The 11,819-nt window shown below is 44.8% G+C and overlaps 1 protein-coding gene across 3 annotated transcripts in view; it reads left to right on the top strand.

The window, feature by feature from the left end:
• Positions 1–11,057: 11,057 nt before the first annotated feature.
• CLPX (caseinolytic mitochondrial matrix peptidase chaperone subunit X) overlaps positions 11,058–11,819 on the top strand; it is a 44,187-nt gene continuing 43,425 nt past the window's right edge. For 2 of the 3 annotated variants that reach the window (XM_036304801.1, XM_036304792.1), the window contains exon 1: positions 11,058–11,329. In XM_036304801.1, the coding sequence (XP_036160694.1) occupies positions 11,251–11,329 (79 nt within the window). In that variant the 5' untranslated portion in view covers positions 11,058–11,250. The remainder of the gene's footprint in view (positions 11,330–11,819) is intronic. The other variant, XM_036304811.1, reaches the window with a different exon arrangement.

The raw sequence follows: 11,819 nt of genomic DNA, 5'->3' as shown, positions 1-11,819 counted from the left end.
TACTAATTCAATTTATCCATATAATTTTAACAATTATATTTTTCATCTTAAAAAAAAGATTTGCAAAAGAACAACAACAAAAACCATCTGGCCATGTTTGATAACCTCCAATTACTTGCTCATTTTAAAAACAATTCCTGAGTTTATTTTTGATTCTTTAAAACATTTACATCATAAATTTTCATTAGTAGAGGAGAATGGCGGGTTACATCCGTATTTATGCATTGCAATCAAAGGAAAGGGACGTAGAAATCCATTGGTGATAGACTAGAGAGGCAGGAGAAAGCAAAGGTGGGGGGGGGCCTGGGATTGGATAAAAAGTAAAATGATAGACACATACTTAGGTGGGTGCAGGAACAATTAACATGATAATGAAGGAATTTGTTGTATCTGTCCCAGCATATTAGGTTGTGCCCCAAGGGGTCTGGGGGGAAGGGGGGAAGGAAGTTACAAGTTACCCAGACATTTCAGATGTTATCTTAGATGCAAAAAGACAAATGGGCTCAGTAAAGATCTAAGTTGATCTTTGTCAGGGAAAATACTGGCCTAGGACATGACTACCCACTATAACCTGTTTTTAGTTAAAATTTAATTTCAGACCATCCTTTATGGTTACTCTAGGTCTCTGATTTTGCAAGACTGCCATGCAGGCCTTCCCTGAGCTTGTCAGGTTAGCATGTGGCTCCTTTTGTCCACAATAGGCATAAAAGGAAAGCCATAAATTACACACTGCACAGTAAAAAATATCTTTATTATTTATGAAGCAATGGATCAAAGAATCATTTATTTCTCACATTAACCCTAGGAGGTCAACACCCCCATTTATAGTTGAAAAAACAGGCTTATGAAATAACTTGTCAGAAGTCACACAGCTGGTAAGTGACTCAGCTGGGATCCAAGCACCAGGGATGCTACCATTGACATCTGGACCCTTTGGAAAAAAATGAAACAAGTATTTCCTAGCACTGTCTTCAAGAGTGGGTACTCCATTTCCAATGATTAGCTTTGAGGACACTCCCATCCCCCACCTCCATTCAAAGAGGGAAGACATGGTGAGTTAGTGCCATCTGCTGGCCATTTCCCTGAACATTAGAAAGAAGGACTGACCTCTAATTGAGGACCGGGGGAGGGGAGGGGAGGGGAGGGCGGGATCCTGTGCTATCTGGTCACCACCAGCCCTCAAGGATAGGCCTAAGAGGATGAGGCGCATCCTGCAGTAGATCCCATTGTTCTCCCTACAATATCAAGACTGGGCAAGGAGTCTCAGAGGGAGGAAGTGGTGGCAACTGGGGGGAGCCTAAAAAAGAGACCTTTAGAAGTAAAAGCACAGGCTTTTACCACCAAAGTGAAAATTCACCTTAGTCGTTTCTACAAATACACCTTAGTGTCTCCCAATTTTATTATTCTAGAAAAATAGATTCTCATGCCCACTCCAGACTATTTTATCAAAACCTTTAGTGGAGGGGCCTAGGTATATTGTATTTTATTATTATTTAACTAGAGGCCCAGCGCACAAAATAGTGTGCAGTTAGGGTCCCTAGGCCTAGCCTGGCCTCCAGCGCATGGCCTCTGCCACCCTGTGACGCTATGTGATGCTATGTGACGCTCCGTGAACCCTGCGACTGCTCCACTAGGCTCCCCACCCCCCACCCCCCCCACCCCACCCCCCGCCTAGCCCAGCCCAACTGCTCTGTGAAGCTTGCTGCCGCTGGACACTCTGTGAAACTCCCCCTCCCCCCACCCTGCAACTGCTCCTCAGGTCACCCCACGAAGCAGCCAGCCACCTTTGCTCAAAGTCCCCAGTCCCACCCCACCACCAGCACCCCCTCATGGCTTGGGGGCCGTGGGGGGGGGGGGGCGAGAGGTGCTCCATGGGCTTCATGGTGACTGGTCACCTATTTGGTCATGAGGGCACCTAGCTCTTTATATATACTAGGATATTTATTGTTGAAAGTACTACAAATGTCCACATTTTCCCCCATTGCCCCCTTCTAGCCTGCACCTGCCCCTGCTCCGGGCCTCCACCACACTGTTGTCTGTGTCCATGGGTTACACATAAAAGCATACAAGTTCTTTGGGGAATTTCTTCCCACCCACCCGAGCCTCCCCTCTGAGATTCCGCAGTCTGTTCCATGCTCCTATGCCTCTGGATCTGTTTTGTTCATCAGTTTATTTTGCTCTTTAGATTACACATATGAGTGAGATGATGTGATACTTGCCTTTCTCTGACTGGCTTGTTTCACTTAGCATAATACTCTCCAGGTCCCTCCATGCTATCTCAAAGGGTAAGAGATCCTTCTTTTTTAGCCTAAGTCAGTGGTCGGCAAACTGCGGCTCGGCAAACTGCGGCTTAGGAGCCACATGCGGCTCTTTGGCCCCTTCAGTGTGGCTCTCCCACAAAATACCGATTTCTGCGCATGGGCCACGAAGTTTCAATTGCACTGTACGTGCGCCCCCGCATGTGGTATTTTGTGGAAGAGCCACACTGAAGGGGCCAAAGAGTCACATGTGGCTCGTGAGCCGTGGTTTGCTGTCCACGGGCCTACGTATACCCAGGTCATTCTTTTGTTAATCCTCACCCGAGGATATTTTTCCATTGATTTTTAGAGAGAGTGGAAGGGAGGGGGAGAGACAGAGAGGGAAAAACACTGATGACTGAGGTACATGTCCTTGACTAGAACTGAACCTGGGATCCTTCAGTCTGCTGGTTGATGCTCTATCCACTGAATCAAACCGGCCAGGGCAACCCAGGTCATTCTTAGGGAAAAATAGGGGAGGGGGGTAAAGCGGGGAAGTTACTGCCTTAATGGAATGGCAGCTTTTTAGTCTCTGATGTGAGATATTTATGGGTAGGATGTGGAAATTATACAGACCTTTAAAATCTTACCAGCTTTTGGAGGAGGATATAGGAAGTGATGAAAACTGTGTGAGTCCTGGTTCTGCTTTGACCCTGGGAAGTCACTTAAACCCTCTATGTCTTGATTTCCTCAGCTGAAAATCTGGAACGCAGACAACAATACCTCACTTGCTGAGACTCAAGATGAGAATAGAGTGAAAGTGCCTGGCCAGTGTGGCTCAGTGGTTGGGCATCAACCCATGAATCAAGATCTCACCTGTTCCATTCCCTGTCAGGCTGGGTTTCTGGCCAATCCCTAGTGGGAGTGTCTGTGTGCAGGAGGCAGCTGATCCATGTTTCTATCTATCCATCTCCCTTCCTCTCTCAAAAATCAATAAAAACATATTTAAAAAAATAAAAGAGAATAGCGACTCAGTATAGTCCTATACAGTGCTGTATTATTTGAATCTCATATTACCTATCGACATAAGCCCTTTTTTTAAGTCCTTATCTTTTAAAATGTAAATGTTGAGTTCCTGTTACGTGCCTGGCAGCATCAATGTCTGTTTACTAGTATCTGAAGGATCAGTGTTCAGCCATAAAAAAAGAAATGCCTTTATTCAGAAGATACAGTGATTCCCAACAGAATGATGGCTCTCTGAGAGGCTGTACCAAAATCTTTGGTGGAGAGGTAAGATTTTTATGTTTATCAGAAGGAGTTTTAGGTTCAAAAAGAAAAGATTAAGAAACAAAGTTTTAAAATCAGAAGACTTGAACTCTATTTCTCTTTCTATTTCTGACTCATGTCACCTTGGTCAAGTCCCTGCTTTTTCACATGCCTATTACCTCACCTGAAAAATCCAGTGCTAAATTGGACGACTCCCTGACTCTAACCTATAAAACATTTTTCACTTAGCAACTCACAATGTTCACAATCTTAGGAGGTAGAATCAAGTATTAAAGGGGGAAAAAAGACTTTTATGTAAAATGGAGACATGTAAAGTTATGTGTCTTCAGCTATGTTGTTCACAAGAGGTAAATAACTCAAGATAAGGAGTGGAGTAGATCCTGGAAACTATTTGAGCTGGAAAATTGCATTTGACTTTCTTTTTAAAGCATCATTAACCTGTCAGAACAGAGCTGAAAGTAGGTGTGATGTGAACGTATTTTGTTCCAAAGAGTTGGTAAGATGTGGCCACAGGTATTGCTATCACTCTTCTAATAGAGGAGCCATTTTATTACAAGGAAAATCTCAAATGAATCTGTTTCCAAATCCATAACTTGTGGGGATGGCTTGATAGGAACCTGGCCAGAGGTAATCCATGAATTGCCAAGTGAGAGAGAAGGGTCCTAGTGTGCCTCTGGAACCTCATTGCCCTTTGCCCAGATGCCAAGCTCAGCTCCATCTCATGGCTATGTGGCTATACCCTGGAGCAAGGACACTGTCCCAATGCCGGGGCTGACCGGCAGACCCTGAATGATGGATGAATGATTACTTGACACACATTTCTGTGAAAGAGAAGTCCAAGGGGCTGATTTGCTTTAGGAGCAAATAGCCTTGATTGCCTGCCTTCTTAGGCTTTTTTTTTTTAATCTTTAAATTCTTTGTTAAGGAATTACAAATGTGTCCTCATTCTCACCGCATTAACCCCCATCCTCCCCCATCCCCCACTCATGTTCTCATCCCCCTGTTGTCTAGGTCCATTGGTTTGGCTTATATGCATGCATACAAGTCCTTTGGTTGATCTCTTCCCCTTACCCCCACCCTCCCTTACTTTCCCTCTGGGGATTAATAGTCTGATTGCTGTTTCTCTGTCTTTGGATCTGTCCCTGTTCATCAGTCTATGTTGTTCTCTATATTCCACAAATGAGTGAGATCATGTGGTATTTATCTTTCTCTGACTGACTTCTTTCACTTAGCATAATGCTCTCCAGTTCCATCCAAGCTGTTGCAAAAGGCAAGAGTTCTTTCTTTTTTACCACAGCGTAGTATTCCATTGTGTAGATGTACCACCGTTTCTTAATCCACTCATCTGCTGATGGGCACTTAGGCTGTTTCCAAATCTTAGCTATGGTGAATTGTGCTGCTATGAACATAGGGGTGCATATATCCTTTCTGATTGGTGTTTCTGGCTTCTTGGGATATATTCCTAGAAGTGGGATCACTGGGTCAAATGGGAGCTCCATTTTTAGTTTTTTGAGAAAGCTCCATACTGTTCTCCACAGTGGCTGCACCAGTCTGCATTCCCACCAGCAGTGCAGAAGGGTTGCTTTTTTCTCCACATCCTCTCCAACACTTGTTGTTTGATTTGTTGATGATAGCCATTCTGACAGGTGTGAGGTGATACCACATTGTCGTTTTGATTTGCATCTCTCGTATAATTAGTGATTTTGAGCATGTTTTCATGTCTTTCAGCCTTCTGTATGTCCTCTTTCAAAAAGTGTCTGTTGCCGAAACTGGTTTGGCTCAGTGGATAGAGCATTGGCCTGCGGACTGAAAGGTCCCAGGTTCGATTCCGGTCAAGGGCATGTGCCTGGGTTGCGGGCACATCCCCAGTGGGAGATGTGCAGGAGGCAGCTGGTCGATGTTTCTAACTCTCTATCTCTCTCCCTTCCTCTCTGTGAAAAATCAATAAAATAAAATAAAATAAAATAAAAAACCTAAAACTTAAAAAAAAAAAAAAGTGTCTGTCTAGGTCCATTGCCTATTTTTTGATTGGATTGTTTATCTTCCTATTATTAAGTTTCATGAGTTCCTTGTAAATGTTGGAGATTAAACCCTTATCGGTGATATCATTGGCAAATATGTTCTCCCATGCAGTGGGTCTTCTTGTTGTTTTGTTGATGGTTTCCTTTGCTGTGCAAAAGCTTTTTATTTTAATGTGGTCCCATTTGTTTATTTTCTCTTTAGTTTCCATTGCCCTAGGAGCATTATCAGAGAAGAAATTCCTTCGACATGTTTGCTATTTAGCTGCCTATGGATTCCTCTAGTATTTTTATGGTTTCCCGTCTTAAGTTTAAGTCTTTTATCCATTTTGAGTTTATTTTTGTGTATGGTGTGAGTTGGTGGTCTAGTTTTATCTTTTTTGCATGAATCTATCCAATTTCCCCAACACCATTTATTGAAGAGACTGTCTTGACTCCTTTGTACACTCTTGCCTCCTTTGTCGAATATTAATTGGGCATAGTGCTTTGGGTCAATTTCTGGGTTCTCTATTCTATTCCATTGATCTGTATGTCTGTTGTGCCAGTACCAAGCTGTTTAAAGAACAGTGGCTTTGTAATACAGTTTGATATCTGGTATTGAGATCCTACCTACTTTGTTCTTCTTTCTCAGGATTGCTGCAGCTATTCGAGGTCTTTTTTTATTCCAGATGAATTTTTGGAACGTTCGTTCTAGATCTGTGAAATATGCCGTTGGTAATTTAATGGGGATTGCATTGAATCTATAGATTGCTTTGGGTAGTATGGACATTTTGATGATGTTGAGTCTACCAATCCATGAACACGGTATGTTCTTCCATTTGTTTATGTCTCCCTCTATCTCTTTTTTCAGTGTCCTGTAGTTTTTTGCATATAAGTCTTTTACCTCCTTAGTTAAGTTTATTCCTAGGTATCTTAATTTTTTTGGTGCGATGGTAAATGGGATTGCTTTTTTAGTCTCCCTTTCTGTAAGTTCACTATTGGTGTAAAGAAATGCCTTAGATTTCTTGGCATTAGTTTTGTATCCTGCTACATTGCCAAATTCATTTATTAACTCTAATAATTTTTTGATGGAGTCTTTAGGGTTTTCTATGTTCTTAGGCTTTTATTGTAACAACAGCTTGAACTAAAATTAACTATTAGATACAATCAACAGGATAAGTATCCTTGAGAAAGCACATGCTTGTATAAGGTCGGGTTTGAAGACTAAACATAGAGATTCCAGTAAAATACCCAAGAGCTCGGACTTGTTGGGAAAAGTCAAGGCAGAGGCTGCCGCCTTCAGCAAGGTCCCCCTGAAAGGCCCCCAACCTTTCGGAGAATCTTCCTTACAGACTTTCTCACCATATCCTGTGCTTCCCCACATCCCAACCTGTGAATTTCAGGTCAGGGAATGTACACTTGCAAAATGGAACATGCTCCTTTGTCAAATAGTCACGTGGTTCCTAAAGAATGATCCTTTACATTCGAACACTTTCCAATATAGATGTTATTTTATTTAAACTTAATACTCCTCTAACAAACAAAAAACAAAACAAACAAGCAAATAAAAACTTAACACCCCTCTGTGCTCAAACACCCAATGGGAAGTCTTGGTATATCTCTGCCGGAAGCCGTTCCACCCTTGCTGCTTGACATAGTCGCTGTAGGGAAGAAACATCTGCACAGCATATGTTTCAAGGGACCTGGCGTATATGGCATACTGTTCTTAATATGTTTGCTCCCCTTCTTAGCGCTATGTGTTATAAGCAGAGCCACCCCCCCAAGAAAGGTTGTTTCCCCAGGTGGGAATGTTTCCCTGGAGTTAGGGATGAATAGGGCTAGGGAAGGGACTAAATCAGTAAAACTCCTTAACTAAGTCCCAGGTGGGTAGTTAATCACCTTAACTACGAACAATCATGCTTAAGCTACATAATCCTTACTTAGGCCATAGAATAGAAAAATCTCCTTCAGTTATTACCTAATAGCTTAACAGTACAATAATAGGATAATGACCTTGGAATAGAGACAACAAACTAGCCCTTAGAATGGAACACAGAGACTAACCTAGACAAGATTAAAATCAAAAGAGCTAGATAGAGATAAGATTTTTATCAAAGGTCAGATAAGAAACTATAAACATAAAACAAGGAACTGTAGAAGGTAAAAGGAGGACCCAAAACATATGATGATGTAACTATAGAGGCATGCTTATAGGATCAAATGGTATAAATACAGCTGTAACAGGACAATAAACAGAGAGCCTGGCTATGCTGATCATTTGAACGCTGTCTCCGTGTCCTTCATTCTTCGCCGACTCTGTCCACACTTTTGGGAACCCCTGGACGGCTGGGGCTGAACCCCAGCAATCTCCATGGTACAAGTTCCCCAATTTGAACACAACTTTAAGACCTACACCATGCCTGTTGGGTGCTGATCCTAATAATCAAAGGTATATTCTGACCTACAGGGCACAGATTTGGGGTGATGTATTGAAACTACCAAAATCATGTTGCCAGTGTGATGAAACCATCACCAGTCTAATGCCAGAGCCACATGACCTTTGTTCACATTACTGAAAAAAAGTTAAACAGTTGTGTACAGATCCCTTTGTTTTTGTATTTTCTAGGGCAAAGTCTACACTCTTCTAAATAGGAATCTCCTGGGAATTTCTTCTGAGATACTCAGTCAGTTGGATTAACCATTGTACAAATTTGTGTCTATTAACACTCACTTCTTTGTCAATTTTAATTTTCTCTGATTATATGTCAGATTTTCTGGCCTAGGTATATAATAAAATACCTGCCTTCAAAGAGCTCATAGTCATTGGGATACAGGCAAAACAGAAAACATCAACCCATAAATAAAATGAAATGCTCAATTGTCCTGCGAGTAACATAAGAATATATTACACAACAATATAAGGATATTCTATGTCATCATATCAGTGGGATATATATATATATACTGTCTTATATTTCCCCACTACAATAGAAGCTCCATGAGGGAAACATTTTTGTGTGTATGTGATTCAATGTTATTTCCTCAGTGCCCAGCATGTAATAAATAGTGCTTAATAAATAGTCATTGACAGAACGAATGAGAAATCCAGCTCTTAGAATAGACAGAGAAAGGGGAAGCTCCATGGAGTGCTCCCAGATGAGCCTTAACTTCATTAAGCTTTTATTTAGCTTGCTTTATAGCAATCTATAGATTTTATTTAAAAATTCATTATTTGTAGACTAAGAAGTGTTGTAGGCATTTAGACAGACATGAGCAGAGCGAGAACGATGATCCAGGTAGAGGTCACCAGGATGGAAAGCCCCAGGTGCCTAGCAATGGTCAATCAATTGTAAGGTGGGACCTTGCCCTCAGGGTGACTTTCTCTCCCCTAGCATATTGCTGGTTGGGCCATTGTGTGGTTTGGACCCCCTGACTTTTTGTCCTTAGAGAGAATATCTGTGCCTCAGTTGTATTTCAGCTCCAGGCCCAGATAAGCAATAAAATCAGCCATAGCTGACCCTAGCCGGTTTTGCTCAATGGTTGGAGTGTCACCCCTCCGACTGAGGGGGTCCCAGGTTCAATTCTGGTTAAGGACACGTACTTCCTTCGGTTGCAGAATCCACAAAATATCAGCTGACATCAGGACCAGCATGATCTCCTTGGCCACTTGAGGGTCCTTCCTGGACTCTGAATTATTTCCTAGCCAGAACCCAAGTACCAAGGTTGCTGAACCCAGGGGTTTGATCTGACCCCACCGGTCATACAACTGGTGCCATTCTTGCCACCTACAACAGAAAGAAATGTGCATATAATTGAAATAGAAGGTAGGGGAGGATGAATATTTAAGTTGGGTGTTAGGATCCATGTGACCTGCTTAGGTCATTGCTAAAAGGAAAGGTTTGTCCTAGAATCAATGGTTTTGAAACATTGTTTTAGAGCTAAAGAACTCTATTTCCAAACAAAACCCTAATACATGAAACAGATAAACAGATAAAAGCAGAGCTGTTTTAATTGACCTTGGGGTGGAATAAGAGACAGAGGAGGTCCCTTAGTCTCCTCACCCCCGCCAGAGAGCAATGGCTTCTGAAGGATTCTAAGACCATAATTTGAAAACACTGTATTGAGAGAACTTTAGAGTCTTTCCTTCCTCAAAATTATATTAATGGAGGCAGCTGAGGAAGACCTGGGCTCTGGTTCTGGTGTCTGCCACTTTCAACTGAGGGAATACCAGGAGTCAGCTCCCTTAGAAGAAACACAACACCACTTGCTGGGCCTGGGCCAAGGCCAATGCCCCTTCTCCTGGCCAGACCCTCGGAACTAGAAGCCACATTTCTCTAATCCAAGACTGATGAGGGCTAAATAACTTGGGTGGCCTAGTCCTGACTCTAGCTTGCCCAACTCCCCCCAAATTCAGAACTAGAAGCACCCAAGATCACTTGGTAATTTCTCTGGGCTTCTGAGTTAATCAAAATCTTTTTTTTTTTTATATATATATTTTATTGATTTTTTACAGAGAGGAAGGGAGAGAGATAGAGTCAGAAACATCGATGAGAGAGAAACATCGATCAGCTGCCTCCTGCACATTTCCCACTGGGGATGTGCCCGCAACCCAGGTACATGCCCTTGACCGGAATCGAACACAGGACCCCTCAGTCCGCAGGCCGACGCTCTATCCACTGAGCCAAACCGGTTTCGGCTGAGTTAATCAAAATCTTAATACACAAATAGTCTGGCGCCAACTCAGATGGGAAGAGTCTGATTAATTTGTCACCATCCTGCACCTTGTACAGGATTGATCTGTTTTAGCTGTCCAGAGGAACCAGCCATGCAGACAGAGGACTCAAAGAGAGTTAATGAAGGAACGATTTACCAGAGTGTGATCAGGTTTAAGGGAACCATCAAAGGATTGTAAAGCAGTCAGGGACTAGCAACAGCTGCAAGTTATCAGCACTGGTTTATAAAACAAAGAGAGCCATCATCCAACAGTTGTTGCTAGGGGGACTCGGTAAAAAAGCCACTTCCATGTTACAAGTAGGAAAACAAGGAGCCAAGATATGGAATCCCCACGAAAGGAATTTCTGAAACATCCCGCGGCAGCCAAAAGCTTTTAAAGACTCCACTTGGGGCTGGCTAAGCCACCGGTCTCACTTTCATCTTCCCTGCCACCAATCGAAAAGGACCAGGACTTGACTGCGACGGGTTAGGACTACAACTCCCGGCCTGCACCTCTGTGTTTATCTCCAATTTTTTTTTCCCAACACTAGGATTAAAGTTGGTTCCGGAAGAATTGCCTTTCGGGACTTGGAGTTCCTGCAGTTAGGGCCAGCCACCATCGCAGCGTGCTCATTGGCTCCGAGGTCTCCGCCCCCTTCCCCTCGCCGTACGACGGTGTCTCACGTACACACACGTAGCACGTGCCAACGCCCCTCCCTAGGCCTAGGACGCAGGCGCGCGCACGCTCCCCGGGCCCGGTAGGCGGGTGTGGGGTGGGGGATGGGGAGGCGGAGGAGGAGGGGAGGGAGGGAGAGGGGTTAGGTGTCTACAGTATTGGGTACACGACAGAGGGCCGCTGAGAACGCGCAGACCTGGCTTCCTGGCGGACGAAGTCTGCACTGGGCCTGGGGGTTGGCGGGAGGGTCCGGAGCCTGGTCAGCGCGCCCTGCAAGTAGGAGTCGGGCTCCAGAGACTCGGAGGAGAGCCGGGAGAAGCCCGGCCTAGGCCCCGCGGAGATGTCTGGCTGCGGCGCTTGCAGTTGCGGAGCGGTCGCCGCGCGGTTCATCACTTCCTCGCTTGCCTCCGCGCCGAGAGGTAACGAAGTAGTACTTCCCCTGAGCCTTTGGGCCCGGGGTGTCCCGGCCGACGGTGGGGACCCGGGAGAGCCAGAGGCCTACCCATGGCGAGAGAGTGAGGGATGCGCGGCGCTTCGCCTGGCGCTCTGCTTTCCCGGGAGAGCGGGGCTCTGCCAGCCTCTAGGGCAGCTGTTTCTCAAACTGGAAGTAAACTCCGGTGCTCCCCCGCTCGCGCACTTTCCAGCCTCCGGACTTGAGGGCCAGAAGGGGGCCACTTCGCAGACACCCCGAAAGGCACAAAATGCTCCTCCTCTCGTTAAAAATGTCCCCGGGCCCTACGCAAAGCTCCTCCAAAGACTGCTGCCTGCCCCGCTGCGATTCCTCGTCCGGAGCGCGACCGGGCTCCCTTCGGGCCTGTCGGGAGCTCAGAGGAGGCTCCGGTGGGGGGCCGCCTGTGGGGGCCGCGGGGCGCCGGGCCGCTGTCCCAGCCGCAGGCCGCGCGGGGCGCG

Source organism: Myotis myotis, unplaced genomic scaffold (genome assembly GCF_014108235.1).
Source record: "Myotis myotis isolate mMyoMyo1 unplaced genomic scaffold, mMyoMyo1.p scaffold_m19_p_1, whole genome shotgun sequence".
NCBI lineage: Eukaryota > Metazoa > Chordata > Mammalia > Chiroptera > Vespertilionidae > Myotis > Myotis myotis.
This window is presented reverse-complemented; position numbering and strand designations above follow the sequence as displayed.